Source organism: Orbicella franksi, chromosome 5 (genome assembly GCF_964199315.1).
Source record: "Orbicella franksi chromosome 5, jaOrbFran1.1, whole genome shotgun sequence".
NCBI classification, from domain to species: Eukaryota; Metazoa; Cnidaria; class Anthozoa; order Scleractinia; family Merulinidae; genus Orbicella; species Orbicella franksi.
Window position 1 is genome coordinate 9,664,223 of NC_138149.1, and position 23,355 is coordinate 9,687,577.

The 23,355-nt window shown below is 40.8% G+C and overlaps 1 protein-coding gene across 1 annotated transcript; it reads right to left on the minus strand.

The window, feature by feature from the left end:
• Positions 1-211: 211 nt before the first annotated feature.
• On the minus strand, positions 212-18,682 carry LOC145486577 (coadhesin-like). Its single transcript, XM_081465267.1, has 20 exons — positions 17,776-18,682; positions 14,143-14,733; positions 13,238-13,408; positions 12,603-12,776; positions 12,022-12,192; positions 11,703-11,873; positions 11,393-11,563; positions 10,813-10,983; positions 10,002-10,172; positions 9,225-9,395; positions 8,923-9,093; positions 8,097-8,267; positions 7,633-7,803; positions 7,333-7,503; positions 6,477-7,058; positions 5,467-6,060; positions 4,548-5,138; positions 3,461-4,048; positions 2,455-3,056; positions 212-1,647 (listed from the first exon to the last, which is right to left on the minus strand). Exons 1-20 carry the CDS (start codon positions 17,849-17,851, stop codon positions 1,642-1,644), a joined length of 5,685 nt encoding a protein of 1,894 aa, XP_081321393.1. The 5' UTR covers positions 17,852-18,682; the 3' UTR covers positions 212-1,641.
• Between the last annotated feature and the right edge of the window lie 4,673 nt (positions 18,683-23,355).

Sequence of the window (23,355 nt, forward strand, 5' to 3'; positions counted from 1 at the left end):
ATGCCATTACACTCTACCTTGTGCCACTGTTTCGAAACCAGTCTTCGTGCAAAACCTTCGCATGAAATTTACCCTGTAGCGGGAACACATTTTCGCTCGAAGACTCGTTTAGACAAAACCCAGCTCCGAAATAGCCTATTTAGACAGGAATCTTGTGTGCACACTCCCATGTGCAATATTTGGATAAAAAAGAAGTGCAGGTTTGGTTCAAATATCTATATTCTTTATTCTCGTACTTTTACATTATTAACAAAAAGCCTGTCCGATATTAATTATAAGTACAAATTATTCAAAACCCCATTGCATTGTATCTGTAAATTATTTTTAAGTATTTGAGTGGCTTGTTTTTTAACACTTCTGTAATATTACCTGTCAAAGCCATGTTTCGTGTAAAAAATTTCCTTAACTTCTTAAAGTTACTGCAGTGAATGATTAGTGATCGTTGGTATCGCCGGGGATAAATTATCATTCTAGAATTTCTTGAATATCTAAAATGGTTTAAACGTTTGCAGACGAACTGGTCATCTTTAAGAGCGAGAGAAAATCTTGTTCAGAGCTAATGAACCGTCTTGTCCATCAGTGTGGGTTGTAAAATTTTCTGAAATTTTAACATATATTTTCTTATTTTGAAATTCGATTCTCTTGAATTTGGCAGAGGTGCTATTTCATATGCAATCAGATCATCCCCCGGGATAATCCCCACAGAAAGCCAATTAGAGTGTCTTGTAACCAAAACCGGAGTAATCACTCTTGCCAGTCACAAGGTACACTGCCAATCCAGCGAACCAATCAAAACTCGAAGCAAATACATGTAGCCGACGCAATGCGCGGGAAAACGGTGCGAGCGAGTCACGATTGGTTTTGGTTTTACTCAGTTCTGATTGGCTGACAAAGTGGCAAAGGCATTTTAAGCCAGTCGCTTCGTGGTAATCTAAAACCAAAGCAAACTGGCGACACTCGTGTTCAAAAATGCTCTTACGGTTATGTTAACTAATAAGTCGCAGAGATACAATGCAATCAGACGGTCGTTTTGCTTCTACATGTAATACATAGCTAGACAAGTACAAAGGAAATGAAATACAATGGTAATTTACTTCTGTTGTTATATAATTTTATTAAAAGTTCTCTCATGATCTCAACATTATTTAACCCTTACTTTGTTTTATAAATAATAGTGTAACGTCTTTCAGTTCGACTGAAAATCTGCTTGTATTCGCAGATTGCATCTATTTGGAAATTGGTAACGACGGTCTACAATTTACAAGTTAAAACACGAGGTACCGTTCCAGTCGATTTAAAAGTTTTGATTGATTTAAGACATCAGTATGTTGGTTTTCTCCATTGCTTGACTTTATTCCAGAAGAGGAGAAACTTAAAGCTGATTGGCTAAGAAGTTTAGAAAACCAACAAAACGATGTGAATAAGTAAACCAATCGAGACCTTCCATCCGAATGGCGCGATGCGAAGCGTTTCGTAGCAATATGGTTGACACTAGTTCAGAGCTTCTAATCCACATATGTATTTTCAGTTCTAAATGGATCAATGTTATCACTTTGTGAGCAATGTCCAGTCCCGGCCAATCGCCAGCAGATGTGAATGAAATCCACTCGGCACTTGACATTGTCTGTTGCGTGCGTCATCTTAGGACTGCGAAGAGAAAATTGCGAAAACTTGTTAAACGACTGCAAAGGAAAGATGACGACATTTTTTGGTGCCCAAACTATCACCTCACTACCCTTAGCAGGAGGTCTAGGGGACACACGCGTCAGGGGTGAATAGGGGATAGTTTGTTATCGTGTAACGACTGAGCGCAACTGTATATAGACAATTTCTTTGAGGTAAAAATGTTTTTTAAAAAGGTAACTTAATTCCCTACACACCATTTTTCTTTAGAGAGAAAAACAGTGAAGCTAAAACCCGCTGAAATCGGTTTAAAACGGATTTAACTCCTCAGCAACATAAGAAATATCTAAAGACAGAGAGGGAAGGCGGCCATTTTTCTTCATTTTCTTTTTCGTGTCTCTAGCTACTGAAAACGTTAGTTAGATTCCAATACAAATTCCTAAATTTACGTTGTTCATAATATCGTTTGACAGCGTTTATGCAATGAGATTTAGATAAGAGATACCTGTGGTTTACAATCAATTCTATGACTGCTGTATTCTAACGATTCATCCAATTTTGCAACTATATTCGAACTGACAGTCTGAGTGAGCAAGAAATTAATCTTACTGTAATGTAACGTTTGGGTAATATGTAGATAGGCATTAGACAAGTATTGTAATGAAGTGTAAGTAAATGTCTTACTGTAGGTAGAGTAAGTAGTTGTTTTAGAATTGTAATTAATGTACGTATATGTATTCAAATTGTAAATATTATAAGTGTGTGGCAATAAATAATAATAATAAAAAGAGATCAATCATGGCTAACGTAAGGTCTCAAATCTTATCTTACCTTACAAATGATCTTCATCAGCGCCCTCGTTACTTTTTCCACGTCGTCCAATGACGATGTCAAGTAAATATCATTAGGATCTTGGGCAATGCTCCTCAGTTCCTGATACAATACCTGGCGCCCAACCCCTACCACGATTACTCGGACTCCGTGCTTTCTGAGCGGGTGAACGGCATGTTCAAGAGGAAGCATATCAGCTGCTACACCCGACTGTGCACCTTCGGTGATAAAAACCAAAACTTTGGTAGCCTGTGCAGATCCAGATGGTCGTCTAGCCTTGTACATCCTTCTGGCAGTCACCAGTGCTTTGTCTTTTCTGTTGCCTCCGCCGAGATGAGGTAAAGCACCCACGGCTCGTCTGAGAATGGAAGAGTCCCTGTAGCTGTTCATTCCGACAGTAGTGAAGGCCTTGTCGCTGTATAAGAGAACACCGACCCTGGTGTCCTGTTTGGAGACATCGTAATAAGAAGAGAGTCGCTGGACTAGTTGTTTTTGTTGTTGGTAGTCCTCTGACGTGGCACTGTCTGAGGAGTCTATGGCGAAACCGATGTCGACATTTTTGAAACAGGATTGGTACGTCCCAGCTAGTCCTTGTAAAGAGACTAAAAAAACGAAAAAGAAGACTATAAGTATAATTCCAACAATTTCAATTCTTCTGTATTTGTATAATTTTCTTTTGGAAAATTAAATTGAGGGTTTTGGACTGTGGAAACTGATTGCTTACTGTAATTTCTTATGATGCCATAAAGTGGAGTTTTAGTGATCGGTAAGTCATCCGTTTAAGCGACAGAACAATCAGTTAAGCAGTCAATCACTCAAGTACTCGTTAAGTTCGACAAAACTAGCAAACAAACACACTATCGCACCCACAATTGTGAGCAACAAACAAAGTGTTGGCAGTCAGAGTCGGACTAGTCAGCCATCTTGGATTTGAACGACCGAAAAGAGTCCGGGGACAAGATTGTTTTTAACCCCAGCAACAAGCCTAGCGCCAGTGGTCACTTACGTTCAGTTGCCTTCACTTCGTCACATGCTGCGCGGGCAATTTGATGAGACTTCGCCAACAAGTCATCAAAATCGTCCACTGTGAAGATGTCTTGGTCCTTTTCGACAATCAATCTCAACTCATCGCGAGAAATCTCATCTCCAACGCCAACAGCAAACACCTTGACACCGAGTTGAAACAGCGGCAGAACAGCTTCTTCCAAGGGTGTCGCTCGAGGATCCGAGTTTTGCTTGCCATCCGTGAGCAGAATAAGCACGTTAGGAAGCTGGGCGCGCTCGCCTTTGATGTTGCCAAAAAGCTCAACGGAGGCCATTTTTAGGCCGTTGTCGATGCGCGTTGAGCCACCCCAGTAAGGTATCAGGTCGACAGCCTTTTTGAAATCTTCGTTGTTGTTGTACTGTCCAAAACTGATCCACAGTTTGGCATCTCGGTTGTACGTGACGACACCGACATCTGTCTTGGTTGGCGAGATGGAAAACGTGTCTGCGACGTTCTTGACAAAGTCTTTTTCTTTTGGGTAGTTTTTGGAGGTGATGCTGCTCGACATGTCCATCACAAATGCTAAGTTGATATATTCTTTACATTGACCTGCCAAAAAGAATTGGAGGAAATAGGTGTTAGTGAGATAAATGAAAATCAAAAATAGAAATTGCTTAGCCCATTTTTCTAAGAGAATTAAACGATTTTCCCTTTGGCATCGAAATGAATGGCTCTCGAGGCAATGTTAAATCTAAAACACGTTTAACGCTCATAACTTTTACAATTGATATTAGACTTTGCATACAATGCTAAAGAAATTGCGATAAACTATATCGAATTTCAAGTGACATTCAGAAAGCTTTATTTGACCTGTTCAGATTAGAAAACAAAAATAAGAAAACCAAGAAAAGAATAGTGAGATCTTGCTATATCCAAGTTATAATTAAGCAACCCTGACTGAGAAAGCAAAATTCAAGATTCCACCGTGAAAAGGCGCTCGCTTTTCTGCTTAAAAAAGAAAAAAAATAATTAGCAGCCCACGTAACCAAACCTACGTGTGCCTCTCTTTGCATTTACGAAAACTCAACTCTATAACTGATTTATCTACCTTGCGATAGAGCTTTAACACGACACGTATTCAACGCAATGTCGTTTGCCATGTTCGCCAAGTCATCAAAATCGCTGACCGGAAACACATCTTCGTTTCGCTCCGTGACTTGGTACAGCTCCTTCAGATCCACTTCGGCGCCGATGGCCACCGTGTAGATCCGTACTCCCAACTGCCTCAAGGGAAGTACAGCGTCCTTAAGGGGAACGGTATCCGGGTCCTGACTCTGCCGACCATCCGTGAGTATTATCATGATCTTGCGTTTCCCCGAGCGGGTACCCCCGCTAGCAGTGAACAACCGAGAGGACGCAAGCTCTAAGGCTTTGTCTAAACGAGTTCGACCCTTGGTATGAGGGATACGGTCCACGGCTTGTTCGAATTCTTTTCGATCGACTTTGTCTTGAAAGCTTACTTCCATTTGGGTATCGCTGCTGTATGATATTAAGCCAAGTTGGTGTTCCGCTAACAAGGGGTCGAACGAAGAGGCGAGAACTTTAACGAAGTCTTTTTGCTTTTGAAAGTTCTTATCACTGATGCTGCCTGATGTGTCGACGACGAAGGCAAGGTCGGCATCGTCGGAACATTTCACAACTAAGATAAGGGAAATAAGAGAGGGAAATAATTAAAGTCAAAGGTTGCATAGATCGAAGAGTACAAATTATTCAGGGCTTTATTTTCGATTTCTATTAAAGTACCGTCAAATGGAAGCGGATTTCAAAAAACCTCAACAAACAAACAACAACAACAACAACAACAACAAAGACATAAGAAAAAATAACCTGGTCTAAATTGTAGTATTCAAATGTCTTTCCTTAGCTAACTATGAGTTTAAAATGAACTAGAATTTTTAATGTTCATAGGGCTTTTATCCTAGAATGACTGGTTTTCTTAGCTTCTGGTTATTAATATTGTTATTTACCTGGAGGGGGACGGGTGATAATGTTGCAAGTTTTACTGGCCAGTTGTCGAGACTTGTTCACCAAGGTATCAAAGTCCTTTATGTTAAAGATATCCTCCTCATTCCGTACCAATTTGCGAAGTTCTACCCGGTTCACTTGACTGCCAATGGCTACCGCGTGAATTTGCACTGACATTTGGTGCAGTGGTAGGACGGCTTGCTGAAGAGGTATGGCATCGTAATCTTGGCTCTGTCGCCCGTCTGTAAGGATGATCATGACTTTCGGAACGCCCGGCCGCGCACCGCTTTCCGTGGTGAAAACGTCGTCTGCTGCGAGTTTGAGGGCTTTGTCGAATCGTGTTCCTCCGGCAGCGAATGGGAGCTGTTTTACAACTTTGTTGAAAGTGTCTTGATTCAAGTGATCTCTGAACCGGATGTGCAACATTGCACTGCTACTGTAAGTCACCAATGCGAACTGAGTCGTCTTGGGAGCCATGTGGAAAGACTCGGCGACTTTTGTCACGAAGCTCTTTTGCTTCTCAAAATCATTCTCTGTCATGCTTTCGGACGCGTCCAAGAGGAATGCTACATCAGCCTTTTCGACGCACAGCACCTCTGAAGGGTAAAATGAATTGAGAAATATGGCATTAACCACTTTGTGTAACAATATTCCAGATCGCGGTTCCAATTCAATGGGTTGTTGGTCCGTTTGAGTTTACGCACAGCAGTTTAAGGCTGCTACAACCTGAAATTTATTTACGAAGTATAGAAGTTCTCCTGTCATAAAAAAAAAAACAGTAGCATTTGGATTTCCCACGTATCAAAAGCTGTCCGGGTGACCAAGAAGCCTTAGTTATAAAATGAAAGCAGTTAGAGGGAGCAATAAGCTCTAATTCTGGTTTTAGATACGTTTTGTCAGAACACTGCACTGAGCCGTAAACTTGTGCATTCAGAAATTTATTCCTCCATTTCTTGTGGTGTTCTTATCTTGATGTGATACACTGCAATTTTATTCAACCCATAGGATTTACCTGGTCGCTTAATGATTTCACAAGTCTGGTTTCCAACTTTTTTGACGTCATCTAAAAGCTCATCAAAATCTTTAAAAGCGCGAATATCTTTGGGGTCGTTCACCATTTGTCGCAGTTCATTCATGTCGACTTGACTCCCAATTGCCAACGCGAAGATACGCACGCCAAGCTGGCGTAATGGAAGTACGGACCTCTCAATCGGTACAGCATCGTAATCAGCGCTCTGCTTGCCGTCAGTAAGGATAATCATAACTTTGGGAAGATCAGGACGAAATCCTCCATTGGGAGAGAAAAGCCCGTTGGCCGCCTCGCCAAACGCCTTGTCAAAGCGTGTGCCACCGGCTGCAAATGGAATCTTGTCGACGGCGTCCTGAAAGCTGCGCAGATCCAAATAGTCCCCAAACTTTACGCGAATGTGCGCGTCGGTGCTAAATGAAATGAGCCCGAGGTGGGATTTTGTTTTACCGACGTCGAAAGTGGCGGCAATTTTCTTGATGACTTCTTTCTCCTTTTCAAAGTCTTTCTTTGTCATGCTTTCGGATGCATCCACCAGGAAGGCAATGTCAGCGATTTCAGAGCAACCTGCATGGTGGTGGAAAAACAAAAAGGTGAATAATGTAATATTATCTTTGTAAAAACCTAATTATTTTATTTTTTGCGTATATCAGTTTTTTTTTTACCCAGAGACACAACTTAAACCTCAGTCCTTTTTTGTCAAAGCAAATCTTCATTTGAAGACGGGAAGAGCTTATCATCTTCACAGTACCTTACTTTACTTGTCAACGTCGCTCTCTTAACTGCAGGCTCCTCTGACAATCACAGCCTGAAACTAAAACTCATAGACACCATTACATACCTGCACAAGACTGAGCGTTACAACCCTGCGTCTGTTGAGCTTGACCAGTGCATTGGTTTCCTCCATGGACTGGTGGTGGATTTGTACAGGTACGAGTTCTCTTTTGCTCGCCTTTACCACATGATTTTGAGCATGCAGTCCAAACGGTCCAGCTACTCCACTGGCCATCCACTGTTTTAGAATCAAAACGAACGGTTAGCGACAACGAGCTGATAAAACAGCTACCAAATTTGAGCTGCTAACTTAGTTGAAACAGGTGTTGTCGAAGCAAACATTCAGAGTAACTGTGCATTTTTATACCTGGACAAGACTGAGTGCTACAGGGACGAGTTTCATCGGATTTCCCAGAGCAATCTTTTCCGCCGTGCCGGGGTGGGGGATTGGTACAGGTTCTAGAGCGTGAGTGGAATCCGCCGCCACAAGTCCTGGAACATTCCCTCCATTCTGTCCACTCCGACCAGTTGCCATCCACTGTATCAGAAAAATAATACTTTAAGTACAAACGGGAACCACGATATCTCATGTTACTGCTTTCTGCCTTTTGAAACCGTTATGCGCTGTACTGGGTCTTCACTTTTTCCCGCCTCCACTCGCTTGCTATTACGGTAAAAGTTATATTACGTTACACAGAAAAATATTGAAACTTATGCCAAAATGCACTTGCGATTTCGAACCGTTTGCGCTGTTGGCTCCGTATGAGACATTAAAATGGCAAACTTTATTATCGTTTAACGCGTATTGGGTATCTTTTTACTTCACTCTACCTGGGCAAGAGTCAGTGCCACATGGTCTAGTCTCATCTCCGCGACCGAAACAATCTTTTCCACCGTGGGCGGGGCTGGGTCTTGTGCACGTGCGAGCACGTGTTTGAATTCCACCACCACAAGTTCTTGTGCATTCAGTCCACTGTTTCCACTCGCTCCACTGTCCATCAACTTAAGGGAAAAGGGTACAAGTTCACATCGTAATTAGTATAGGGAACTGGCGTCACCACTGAGTGTTTTTTTGTAAATGTTAACAAGCTAAACGCTAGTGCCCCCGATAAAGGTTGTATTGGAGCTGGTTATTAACACATATTTATCATCAAGGCTTAGTTGACCAACAAAGGACATTTATGATTGAAACTTCCTGTGACCTTAAGCCGCACTTAAAAATGCGCACGATACTTTCGGTCGCCTCAACAATTCGCCGACACTCGACATTTATTCACCGCGCGGAGTATAAAAAGACTTGTTCCCCAACTGACTGCAGACTGTTTATGCCATAGGGACGTGAGTGTATGAACGCTTTGTGACATATGTGCATAATGCTTTAATATTCAATTACAAACTGATGAAGAGCCCGGCTATATTAATTAAGTGAACATCGTTAGCGTCACGCTTCCATTTCTTCCGAAACTAAAACTGTGGAGAAACAGCAACGAAGCCATGAAAACAAACATCTTCCCGAGTTCGAGAATGCACACCAGCGGCAATGCACAGTCATTGAAAACTCAAGCTCACAAAAAAATAGATAGACAGATATTCGTCAAGTGAAGGCGTTTTACAGAGAATCTTGCTTCGATGGAAAATGTCAAGACGTCATTTTTACCTGGACAAGCTCTCGCTTGGCACGACTTGGTTTCCCTACTGACACCAGCGCAATCTTTCCCGCCAAAAGCTGGTCGTGGTTTGGTACAAGAACGCACACGTTCCTGCGATCCAGTCCCACACGTCCGCGAACACAGTGTCCAGTCTTCCCAGTCAGTCCATCCGCCGTCCACTGGCAGGAAAAACAAAAAAAAAAAAAAAAGAAAATTTAAATCATTTGAATATTCCAAAAAGATCACTTGCACGGAGAAATTTGCAAATATTGAACACGGAAAGAAATGGATACTGAAACCAGGACTTTACCTGGACAGGGTATTCCTTGACATGATTTGCTCTCCCGACTAACACCAACGCAATCTTTCCCGCCAAAAGCTGGGCGTGGCTCGGTACACGTGCGCTCACGTTCCTGTGTTCCAGCTCCACACGTGGTCGAACATGGTGACCAATCTTTCCAATCACTCCATTCGCCATCCACTGCGCGGAAAATTATTTCAAACATTTAGAACTTATCGCACAGCAGGTTCAGGTTCATTGTAAAATAACAGACCAATTGTTATAGAAAAATAACAACAACGAAAACAACAACATTATTTGACATATTGTTCAAATACCATCGTTTCTTTCAATCAGGTTTAATTTTTCATAGGGTTATTACCGTTTCTATTCTACTTCGCTTCGCTCAGCCGAAGAGAAAACATTTGTATTATAAATAGCGGAGACAAGCAATTCAACAGATAGTGGAGGGAGCCGCCAGCAATGGTCGAGTTTATTTACAAGAATCTGAGACACGCTGAATACAGGTTACACGCCTGAGAATATAAGAAAATGTCACACGCTATTTTAAAAAAACGATATAAACAATAAGGAAAAAATAGCCTCGAGTAAACTGGTCGGCGTCAAGTGGTGTGATATTCACAAGGAGTGGTATATGAAGGCCTGATTATCCCAATCGGAACTAATACAAAGCAACCTAATTAAACACCTAAAAGAAATACATGATGTTGTGCACGTTTAAAATTTGTTTTGAGTTATGCGAACGTGTTATTTTGAACGTAACAGGACCTATGAAGAGTCACCAACCTGGGCAAATTCTATTGCTGCATTCTCGAGTTTCATCTGCAGCTCCTGGACAGTCTTTACCTCCATTTGCTGGTCGTGGGTTCGTACACGTTCGGGAACGTTTCTTCTCACCAATGCCGCATGTTCTGGAACAGGCCGTCCATTCTGCCCAACGGCTCCACTCACCGTCAACTAAAATGATGTAGACGTGGAAGGTAAGGAAAGGTTAAGGCAAGGCAAATTTAAGATAAAGTAGAGTATTAAAGGTGAAGTTCAATTTTTGAGAAGTTATTTTAGGGAGCAAAGAATAGTGTATTCAAATTCCATTTATCTTTGCAGAGTGTATTCAAATTTCATTTATCTTTGCTAAGTCCCAAATCCCAAAGGCCGTAATTATCATATTTTGTCACACGACCTCTTAAAGAAGGAGGTGTTTGTTTATTTTAATGTTTACATTTTGTTTCTTTTTTTACCTTCTGTGTAGTTGTAATTCTTGCTGTTGTGGTTGTTCGCTTTTATAAATTTATTTTTATTTATTTCCATGTGCATGATCAGTGTTTGTAGTTAAATAACAATGAAGCAAGGCTGATAACTACGTAGAAAGCTTCACGGGACAACGACATGATAGAGCCCAAACTGAAAGCCAAGAATTGCAACCGTGGTCTTTTACAGATCCTTTGTACACCGGCACATTTTTTCGTTTGCTGTCTCTTGCATCATTGTATTTATTTGTAATTAAATAGCCTTAATTGTAATTTATAATTTGATTTTAAAAACTATTAAAAAAAAAAAACAATTAGTAAGTAGAATATAAAGGTTTCTGATAGGTCACCTGGGCAGGCATTTTGATTGCAGATTTGTGTCTGTTCTCTTTGTCCGAGGCAGTCCCTGCCTCCATTAGCAGGCGGGGGATTTGTGCAGCTCCGTACTCGTCTCTGAACTCCGCCACCACACGACTTTGTACAGGTACCCCACTCTTCCCAATTACTCCAAAGACCGTCCACTATAGAGAAAATAGCATGCCTAGGTTAGATGTGTGCCGAAATGCGGTGAATATATAGCCGACAAACATTAGTTATCTCAACAAGCGAGGAAGTATCGGAGAGGTAGCACAACGTTTATACATGCCATATTTGGTAGCAAGCTGTACGCCAGTGGCAGAAGCATTAATAAATAAAATAATATACCAACAGGTTAGTCGAGAATAGTACTCCACGATCCCTTTCAAGTTAGTAGCTACAGCTGAATTTGAAGGGAAAATACCAATCTTTACTGCTCCAATGTAGCGGATTTTTCAGAACGTTTACTAACCAAACTTTCAGATAACTTGCATGAGCCATGCAGCGTAGATTTGAAAGGGTTTTGACATGTATGATGATAAATGTTTTGAAAGATTTTCTCATCTTTGTTACCTGGGCACGAGCCGCTATTACAATTCCTTGTTTCAATACGTGACCCAATGCACTCTCGTCCACCATAGGTCGGGCGGGGATTGGAACAAGAACGGAATCTTCTCTGTGTCCCCAAGCCGCAGGAAGTCGTGCATATACTCCACTCGACCCAGGCACTCCATTTCCCGTCGACTGTTGAAAACAAGGATAGAATGTCCTACGCTAGCATCTCAGTCAAATTGTGAATGAAGCAAAATGGAAACTGCCATATCCTGAGCCAAACCAAGCATTTTGTTACGATCAAGACCATTAAAACTGACGTTCAACTTACCAGGACAAGGCTGAGTATTACAATCGCGTGATCGTTCATTCTCTCCTCTGCATTCCTCCCCACCATTGGTCGGAGGAGGATTGGTGCACGTGCGCGAGCTGGTCTGTGATCCACCACCACAAGATTTTGTGCACGGTCCCCATGGTTTCCACCCACTCCATTTTCCGTCGACTGAAAAAAAAAAAATTTTGTTTTTAACTTGGAATTTTGCCACTGTAACTAACTGCATAAAGTTTTTTTTATCCGAAGGTGCTTTTATATTTTTGTTTCCACTCAACATTTATAAAAGAATCATTTTAACTGTAGAACATTTCAGTACCTGGGCAATCATTAGTGTTACAAAAACGTGTCTCTCCGCTGGATCCCGGACACTGCTTGCCTCCGTGAGCTGGTCGTGGACTGTCGCATGTCCGTGCTCTTGTTTGTATTCCAGTGCCACACGATCTCGTGCACACGCTCCATTTCTGCCATTCGCTCCACCTTCCGTCCACTGCGAAAGCAACAGGAAAGGAGTTGCGTGACAGCAACAATTTAAATATGTAACGGCATCCGTCGGAGGCGGAGAATTCCGCGTCAAATTTTATATTCACGCTTGTTATGAATGAATGAACTTTATTTAAGTGTCTTAGTATTTAGCTTAGATAACTAATTGTGGACACTCAAATAATAATATTTGTTAAAGAAATAAATGAATATATAAATGAATAAGAGCTATAAATTTGTACATGTGAAAATTGTTCTAAGGTAAAAACGTAAAACATAAAACATTAATCTATTAAACTTATTAATTTCTGGTAGCCCAGAAATTGTGATCTTTCTGGCCTGTCTGTTAGGATTTTTTTAGAATTGATATCAATCTAAAAATACACATTGCCCTCAGCTAGAGACAAATCAATTTACCTGGGCAAGCTATAACGTTGCATTCACTCGTTTCTTCCTGCGGTCCTCCGCAGTCCAGTCCACCGTTGGCCGGTGGAGGATTGGTACAGGTTCGTGAGCGCTTTTTGATTCCACCTTCACCACAGGTGAGACTGCAGGAACCCCAATCACTCCATTCACTCCAGGATCCATTCACTATTGATAAAGTTATAAAAAAGAAATATTAAGAGAAAGAATCATTTTTTTTCAACCTGTAGGGCTCTTCAAGGTCTATGCAATGATAGCCTTCTACGAAGACGCCCCATGCAAGGGCTCGTCACACGGTCTTTTCGAGAAGAGTGCGTGACGAGGTTAACGAGGCTAACGAAAAGGAGGACGCATCTTGATACGTTTAGGCTTTCAAATTAAGTTTGTCGGAATGCGTCTCGTCCCTCCCAACTTATAGTTTTCCTGTGTTGTTTCTTTTAACTTGTTTTTCACTTTCTGTTTTTTCTTTTTTACTTTTCCAATTTTTAATTTGCGATTTGATTCAAACTTAGCTTAGAGGAGAAAAATGCTGTGAAGCTCATGGATAACTTACTTTACTGCATGCTCTTGGTTATCATTTTCGATTTTTTTTGATATATAAAACATAGAAGGCTAGCTAGGCAAGTTACCTGGGCACCCTCGGGTGTTGCAGCTCTGCAACTCCGTTGATTTTCCAGGGCAATCCCGTCCGCCATTGCTGGGAGGTGGATTTGTACACGATCGCCGGCGTCCCTGAACACCACCGCCGCACGACTGGGAACAGTCACCCCACTCAGCCCAGACGGACCAGTCACCATGAACTGACATTAAAAAGATCACATGTCAGTATGCCCACCCATACAACTGAATGCGGGTACAAATATCTTAGCTGAAAACTTATACGTCATAGTTAATCAAAAGTTCGTCTACTAAACTAATGACATATGGAATGCTGAAAATCGATATCGAACCGAGAATTGCCTCCTGAGAGTTAAGCCAAGAGGGGACATAAGGGATCATACGAGTTCTGAGGATTCGAACCCACGCCTTCGGATTTATTCATCGTTGCTCTATCAATTTATCTACGAGGCCACAGGGGAACAGGTCGTGGTCAGATAGATATCAAGGGTGCTATTGCGAAGGGAATCTGTCTTGCCACGAATTTCCATGGTAATAATCCACGACAGCTCTCGTCTAGCTCCTAGCTCAGTCGAAAGAGCAACAGTGCGAGGGCTAGAACCCAGACCACCATTAGGCCATCGGGCCTTCGATCAATTAGAATAATGGCATACCATGTGAAAACATCTCTAAAGTTGCTCTCAGATGGACCCCAGAGAGTAAAAGTAAGACAGGCCGTCCCAAATCCACCTGGAGGTGGACTGTACAGGCAGAACTTCAGAGGCTTAAACGTTAACTGGGAGCAAGCCGCATGGCTTGCCAAGGACCTATAGAGATGGAGGAATCTCAATTGTCGATGCGCCAGTTGGCGTCTAAGGGATAGATGATGATACCATGGGAAGCAAGGGGAGCGAATAGCAATAAACCGTCTTCCCACCTGTAGGAGGCTTGATCCTCTGACATGTTTGAGAAGCCAAACGGAGACTGTCTTTAGCCAACTCATTGAAGTTCTGAGCCCTGAACAAGTTTTCTTCGTTGTTTCCCACCAAGAGTAACAACTCGTTGATGTCGATAGCACTGCCCACACCAACCGCAAAAATCGTCACATTGATGTCCAGCAGAGGGCGCACCGCTACATCAAGCGTCTTCGAACCTGTCATATTGGTCTGCTTGCCATCCGTCAGGATGACCATCACCTTGGCAACGTTCGGACGGGCTCCCCCTTCGGGAGTGAAGAGACTGGTGGCTGCAAGATCTAGAGCTAAGTCGATTCGCGTGCGTTTCCGTTGATGCTTTACACTGTCGACGGCAGCGTTGAAGTCGTTGACGTTCGAGTATTCGCCGAATTTGACGTCGATTTGAGCGTCGTCGCTGTACGAGATGACGGCGATTTGAGATTGATCGGGACCCATCTTGAAGGTGGACGCCACTTCCTTCACGAATTCTTTTTCCTTCTGGAAATTTCTTCGGGCGATGCTTCCCGAGGAGTCTATGACGAAGGCGACGTCTGATTTCTGAGTACATTGTTCTAATACAGAAAAGCAAACAGACGTCAGTCAGTGACACAAGCTACCAAGAAAATCGCTCGCCATATTGCTTTTGGTTCAAACGAGTTAATCACCTCGAATGCTGCTAGAACTAATTTTGTAGACTTTTACCGGCAAAGGAAAAAAGAAAGTTATGGAAAGTTAAAGAAAGGTATGTACAGCCTGGCAGTGTGCAGTGACAAAGATATGAATAAATAACAGATACAAAGCAAGAGACTGGGAAAGGTTTGTCTCGTAGCTAGTAGAGTAGTGGAACATCAGACAGGTATGCGAAAGGTCCATTCGTTTTCAGGGCTTTGTCCTTGAAACAACTTTAAGGAAAAAGTTCTGGAAACGAGGCAGGAAAGGTCTTAGATTTGAGTCCGCAAACACGGTACCCAAGAACTTAAGTCCCTTTTTTCCTCAACATTTATAATCTCGTTACTAATATCTATACATTTTGAGAGGACACATGATACTTCTGGCAGGTCAGTTCGTTTCTTCTCATGACCTCCAACCTGACTTGTACTGAGAATTTACACCTTTATTACAGATCGAATAGAGCGAAACATACTGATGAATAAAGGACTCAACAGACTTGCCTAAGGGAACGCATCGAAAAATGACCAATGATAACAACACGATATTCAACGGAATATGTCGGGAAGATCCAAAAATACTTCACGTTTTTCCGAAAGACTTCCTGTTATTGTGTTGGCTCAATACTTCAGCTCACATGATCAAGTTATTCAGTAAGCGGGAAGTTTGGAGAACACGAAAGAAGCGTAAGAGTTGCTAAAAGCGTAGCTAAGACCAACTGTAGTTTCTTAAGTGCTCCAGTGTTCTCAAGAGCATCATAACTCGATGACACAGCTAAAGCATATAGCAATTGTGTTCTCGTGAAGCAAAATGAACTGCACTCACGCCATGATGAATAATGCATGATGCAAACTTCAATACGAGTTTAATAGCGCGGCTCTAATTACTATCTATGTTAAAGATTTAATTCTTAAAAGGAATACAACTTTTTCACTGAAAATCATAGGAACACTACAGAGGACTTATAAAACGTGGTATGCAAGAAAAGTTCTTAGATCCACGCAACAAGACAAAATTAAACTTGGATATTAGTTAATGTCGCGTGTTAATTGAAGCTTAGGATAAATCCACGCGATATCTTTGTAATGACATTTAAAGTCGGAATTTTAAGGTAAATTAAATGGTCCAATATTCCGTAATATTTGCTTCATTTAAATGTAAAAATGCATTTATTGTGGCTTCAGATTAGGCGTCGTCAATCGTATCCGTTTGTAATGGGTATGGTGAACCACAAAACCAACAATGGGCTTACTGAGGAAGCATGTAGACAGAACTGAATGAGAACAATTGCTGGACTAATTCAATACCTTCGTTGAGAGATTTCTCTCGCTAGACATTGTGGTTTAGTATAACAACGTCAGTCTGTCATGTATTAAATTGATTATAGATGATTTCGTTTTTGTAAAGTTTTTACAAAGGTTTGGCTAACAATGGATTTTTGAAATCTAAAGAAACGTGATCAATTGTGCTTTTGCGTGATTGATTCCTAGTTTCACTTCGCTTGAATTGAACTTAAGACGGGTTTTCACCCCGGTATAAAACAAGTCATGTTTTTGAGTATTATTTTCCTTACCTTTTGTGCCAAGGACGCAAAACTAAATCCGCTTTCGAAGTTTAACTCCGCGTCCTAATTCCGGCGGAGTAAAATTCAAGGACATTCAATACTAATTCTATTAATTCGCACTAAAACCATTCTATAATTTTGGAAGGTAATCGTGATAATATAACAATAAAATCGTGAGGCGTAGTAAATGTTTCCGTCATTGACGGTTTTTTTTTTTTTAGCAATATTTACATTAAGTTTGTCATAAGAGAGAAGAATATAAAATCAAATGAAAGGCACCACGCTATTTTTTTCGCTGCATGCCATCAAATGGCCTGTCAAAGATATAAAGCCGGCTTAACGATGTAAGCTGTCGAACATGTCTTCGTACCGTGAACCCTGTAAACTTATACGAACAGTTTTCTAATTTACAGTATGTTCCTCTTTAATTGTTATTATTTTAACAAAAACCTGTTAACCAAAATTTCCTGAATCAGTGTCAAATTAAAGAAAATAAATTAAACGAAAACCGAGTGTTGTTTTTTGTCTTAGCCTTGAAAGTAAACGACGTGAACTTCCAGTGCATGTTTTCCCTTTCCATAACTGAGAGAGATAGACAACTTTTCTCTCAATGTAACGGAAAGCAAGCGTTTCTTCTTTGGTCATTTGAAGAAAATTCCGCAATGTATCTCACAAGGGGGCATCTTTCAGTTTTGTCAACATCAGAAAAATTCTTCAGATATCTACGATTACCAAAGGAGCTTAACAAAAACTAAAAGCGAACACAATATAACTGATAAGATGAGTTCGTCTTTCAATACGGGTGGGCTTAATTGAATTGTCTTGACTGATACGCAATTTGCGCCACAAAGCTTTCGTACAATTTGAATCGTAATTTAACTTTTGTAGTTCACGAGTTAACTCTTACTGAAGAAGGAAAAGGTCGGAAAAGGAAATCAAATTCGCCACAGAAAAGGGAAAATGAAGAATCAAAGGAACAACGGCTGATATTTGATTCTAATGAAAATGGTATCTTGCCAATATCGCTCTCACAGCATCTTCGCGCACCAAGAGGTTTCGACAACGGCTGTATTTCGCTACATCGTAACAACTTTTAATGATCAACTTCTAACTTCCTCGTACAATATCAGCACATTTTCAAGCAAACAAGTAATGAGAATAAAGAAGATCATCATATGAAAGATAATGTACCACGAAATTTTCAGACTTAACGGTTTAAAAAGATATGGGTGAAAACGAAGCGCTATCGATTTTTGTTCACGCATCGTGCGAAACTGGCAATTTCGTTTCACATAGGTTCCCGTGGGGAACTTCTACTGGGTAGAGCTTCGTAACAAAATAAATCGCTTTTCTTGCGATCAAAACATGTTGTTTGACTTACCTTTAACCAGTTCTTGAGAATTCACTGCTATAAGAAGCAAGGCCAAAATCGCCGAAAACCCATTTAAAGTCGCCATGTCGTTGATTGGCCGGTTGCTTAACCTTACTTCTCCAAGTTTGTTTCTAAAACGTCTGTCGTGGAGGTGATTTTATACTTAATGAGCCGTCGTTCGTGGAAATGCCACCGAGTCAATCAACACCTCAGCTTGAATTAAGGAGGGCTTAGAATGTGCAGCTTGTTTACATTCATTACATTGAGATATTTTACTTAGGCAGGACTATGACGAAAACAAATGGCTTCCGTGTGGGTGCTGTCAGTCACACCACTAGATTGGCTTCCTGAATGATGTCACGCACGCCTGCCTTCAATTTGCATGGAAGGGTTATATTATCGTAAAATATTCTGCCCGGTCACATCAAAATAACTAGAATGTAAAGGCACGATCATTTATTAATACGAAGTACAGGACTCGTGGATTACTCTATTAGTACAAGAGTTCTAGAATCATTGTCATAGTTTTGAAATCGGAAATTTTCATTTTCACCACATTTCCTATCGGGATTGCTACACCCTAAAAATCCAGAAAATAATCTTTATTTATTCATTAAATACTGACGTTTCCGTTATCCCCACTTCTGCTTCGCGCGACTGTGGTCAAAGACTGAAGTATTTTTCCATTAGTTGTTGGTTCAACTCGATGCCACGCCTTTTCTTTGAGTTAGAAATTTGTGAACACTCCTAGACCCGCCTTGAACCCCATAACGATCTTATTGACTCTCCGTGCTACGAATCCTGAATGTGCGACAGCGAAAGAAAATTTTCAACAAGCACGAGGCCAAAGTGGCGAAGAAAAAAAGTGGTAGCACTTTGGTTCCGACATAACGCGTGACTTCCTTTTGATAATAAATTGAATGATCTTATTTGCGGTTCTAAAGGTAATATTGACCAAACAACATTAAACCACACTAAATCCGAAAAATTGTCGTTCTACAACACCGTTGAGGATTCCGAACTTAACGGATGGTTTTCTAGAATCAGCAGGTTTCGGGAATTCTTCGGTGTCTCCTTCAAGTCTTAGGTCGACTGTATACGGTTGCGGGTATTAAAATTCCACGACAAGGCAGTCTACATTTGAATTCGCAAGATGACGTCTAGAAAATACCCAACTATGTTTATTTACCTTAAAAATCTTTTCTGGTACGTTATATGTACAAAAAGAAAACTAAAAAGAGGTTTCTCGGTCTAAGTGGATGAAAACTAACGAACAAGACTGGGCCGGAGATTATCTTTTCTTTTCCATGAAGCGCGGCTTCGGCACGGTAGACATGGGTATCAAATCAATCAGGTGTTAGGTCGGAAGAAGAGTCTTTTAAAAGGAAAGGTTATGTTCTTCCTCTTCTTTTTTCACAACAACAGGTAGTATTAAAACAACAGCAGGAAGAGATACTTCAAGAAGAGTGAAGAACACATGATCTGTCAGTTTTGTTAATCTTGTTTGGGAGAACGAAACAACATTAATAGCCACGCACCTTTGCTGACTTATTGAGTACATAGAAATTTGACTGGGTAATAATTTGTTGCTAAAAAAGAGAATAGAATTGCTACAACAGTTGTAGAGATAATTCTGATTGACCAAATCGTGACCTTCACTGAACAAATGACGTCACGCACGTCATGACAATTCTATAAATATCAAGGCTCGTTCACCTAAACCCATTAACCTGCGATCACGTGTTCTTTATTTCGGCGCCATAGTAAAAGAACGCCTGATCGCAGGGTATCCTCCCACTTGTCAGTATTAAAGCTCGAGTTTTGTTGGCCGAGTCCTTCTGAACTCCTGTTGTGTTTTAGGGTCAGGACAATTATTGAAACAATTAGTTGAAACCCTAGCAACGTTACGAAATAACAAGCATCATACTGATAGCGCGTCCTCTCCCTTCACACGTTAGGTGGGGTGGAGCAGGATGCAAATTTAAAAAAAATATATACATCCAAAAACATTTTTATGGTGTAAGGCACGTCAGGACGAATGCTTTTCGATTGGGTTCGATTACCGAAAGTTCGATTCAGGACGTGCCGGGACTAGAGAAAGATTTAAGCTGCGATTTCCAGATGATTTCGAAACTGCTTGTCGTTCTGACATGACCACCGAATCTCCATGAAATTTCCGGTGGTAAGATGAAATCGTGGGTAAAATCACGACTCAATCGAAGGACAGCACCTCCTGCGCGAGGAGCCCTTTGGAGAGAAGGTTGTTCAGATTTCAACCCGGCCTGACATATGCAGCAAATAATCGAGCAGTGTTTCATAAGCCTGCATTTACATGTTACAGACAGTCTGAGCCGCGGGCTGTTATTCTGAGTTTCGAAGGCTATTTATGTTTAAAAATAACCTGATAACATATTACGCCTAGATACCCGGCAGCCGGGAAGTGTTTTCGAAACACTAGAAGTCGGAAAGTGTTTTCGAAAAACTAGATGCTCGGAAGTCTGAAATGATTATAGAATTTCCACGAAATAACTCTTAGAATAGTAGATCTTTGTTCAGAATTGTCAAGCGATTTTAAGCATTTTAGCTTTGTATCGATCTGAGGAAATTTTCGAGCTACGGCATACTATAAAATATCGATGTTCCAACACTTAGCAAATATCATACTCTGGTATCTAGACACTGCACTGCCGTGTACATAGAAACAAAGGAATAGCACATTACGTTTCGGTTGCTCGTTTGGCTTATTTCTTGTCATATGGAGTTAAGTCACTACATTTTTATTCCCCCCTCCACCACGGCCAACAACAAGAACAAAAAACTTCTATTTCTGTAGACTGTATGATTTTACAATTTCATTTATAAAGTGTTGTGAAACATCACAGCGCTGACACAACCCCTACTGGTTGTCGATTACTTCTGTTATTTGTCTGACCTCTTGTTGTCACTCGTCTGCGACAAGAGACCATAAACTAAAAATATCTCCAATTATTTTTCTATATGACGTCCGGTATTTTGAAATAAAGGAAGTCGAAAATTATTACAAACTTCTAAAAGTTACTTCTGCTATGTAGATATGATCTGTTTGAAGTGTTTTTCACGTCCTACGCCTTCACAATACAATGGTGGAATTGTTCGATCACACCCGCTCTGACCCAGAGGACCAAGTAATGAGTCGGAGTGAAACTTTCAAGTGGATTAAGTGTAATAAAAATTATAACACCAATAAAACAAAAATTAAAGTAAGCTGAGCGGACGTTTTAACTGGTTTGAAGCTACTAGGTAAAGATAGAAACAAAGCGAATTATATTTTTTTTGTCTGAAAGTTTTAGAGAGACCGCGTGGGCACAAGGACAACAAGCGGATCGGATGTAGCTACCAGCCAACAGAAGAAAAGCCTAACTTGAACCATTTGATAAATGTCTTTTAGAAAGACAATTAAACCTCCTTGTAAAACTGATCTTTTGGCAGACGCCACAAGGCAGCGTCTTGTGTAATATCGTGGATCAGCCAACTCTTCCATAAATGGGACGAGTAAACTAACATACCTTCACAACATGTAATATAAAATTCGAAAATTGTCGTTTTGCATTTCCGTAGAGTTCCATAATGTAATTGTCTTTTCGGGTATCGCTATGACTTGAATGCATTGTTAGACGAGGCGAGAACCATTTCGTGGTCCAGACAGTCATTGTACTTTGTTCACAGGATTTGTTTCGCAACTTTATCGCGGGAACTAAATACGGGGGCAGTAATAGAAGATGCCCTCGTCAGTATATGAGATGTTTCGATGGGTGCTTTTTGTTGATACAGATTTGGTCTAAGGCATGTGTCTTTCTCGACTGATCTGTAAAGTTTTCAGTGCTGTAAATGCATGTATAAATTGGGAAAATGGGCCAACCAAATGCAACGAAAACGGGATTGCTTCAGAGCTCTTGCTTCCCTCCCCCCGGTGGGGGAGGGGGAGCAGACACATCACAGAAGGGGGCAAAAAAGTTACCTTCTAAAAGAAATCGCCTCAGAGTTTGGTTGGTCAGATTCATCAATTTTCAAGCCAGCTGTACCAGTGTTTACACCCTTAGAGTGCAGTTCTCTGCTAAACGTCGCTTTTGCCACGATTTCAGACCAGGGGAAGTCTTCAAGAAACAAAAATTACTTCATTCTGCCAGACCCTCATTCTCCCTGCTTGATGCGCCAAATGGAAATTGAAACATTGTATTGTATTCAAACATTTGTATTTGGTGTCAAGGGCTCGTTCCGTCTTCCTCCTTTCAAGTGGTGCGTGGTAAACCGCAGATATCAAAACAGGAAGTCATGGACGATAAAGGAAGTCTTGCAAAGTGGCGATTCATATTCTTATCAAATTATGCGGTGATTCTGAACTAATTTATGTTTGTGCTTTCTTTTGTTGCTTTTTTGTTGCCTTAGTTATTTAATTTAATAATTACAGTAAACTCTCTCTGCCGAACGATGTAAGCGTAAAAGAAACAAAATCTGGTCGGTTTAATGGGCGGTTTGGGTGTGTTCAAAAACTTTATTCTTGCAAAAGGTGTCAAAGGTGTGTTACTCGTAGTAGAAATAATTATTATAACTTCAAAGCGTCACATTGCTATTACAAAATACCAGATGTCATGGGAAGGATTGGGAAGCACTGCAATCAATAATGAACCGCCCGTACTATTACAGGTTTTTGGCGGTGATCAAATTGAGGCGTTTTTTGTAATAAATGAGTTAGTTTTGATCTTAGTAAAAACGTCCACTTATCAATGGTGTCAACTGGATATGTAGCACTTGCAGTTATCGTAGATATATTGAACGCGGCGCTTTAGCCTAAACGCTATTTCGCGTTGCTACCAAGCCAAGAAATACAAGTTACACCCTGTAGAAATCCGTGGTATGTTATGACGTAACAGTGCTAAGCACTCAGTAGCTTTCATTTGAATTAACTCTGTAGGTTAATTTTAAGCCGCGCTAAAAATAGTCAAAATAATTTACCTGTCGATCATTCTAAGGGAACTTGAGTCTTCGCAAAATAGACAGGGCCGTTTTGTTCATTTCCCGAAAACCTTACGTCTTACTGCCTTTCCGGAAGTCATAGCTTGCCTTTTTTTGGTACACAAAATGGACACTTTTATCAATCCACGGAAGTAAAGGCCTTCTGAACAGACAATTTACCGAAAAGATCCAGTAGGTGCCCCCGTATGTTAGTAATACGTGTTAGAGTTTTGTATTGTGACGTTAAAAATAGATTTAAAACATTAAAGCGCAATATAAAAATAAAGAACTAATTTTGTTTGTATAAAATCCCTGGTTTGTAAAGAATAGTGTCTATTATCTCACAGGAGTCCCTTACGTGAGCATTAGAAATATCTTCGTTGCCACCACCTTTGCGATTTCCGAGGCGTCCAGTGATCCCAATAGCTGGTTTCCATCAAGAGAAAATTTCTCTTGTTGCCACATAATTGCTTGGATCGCGGAAAGAAGAGCTAGTGTTTGTTGCGACCAAGGCCGTTTCCATATCTTCCAATATGCAGATCTGTTCTAGTCTTTACTGCGGTTAAATAGGAAGTTACTCGATTGTGTCACAAATGT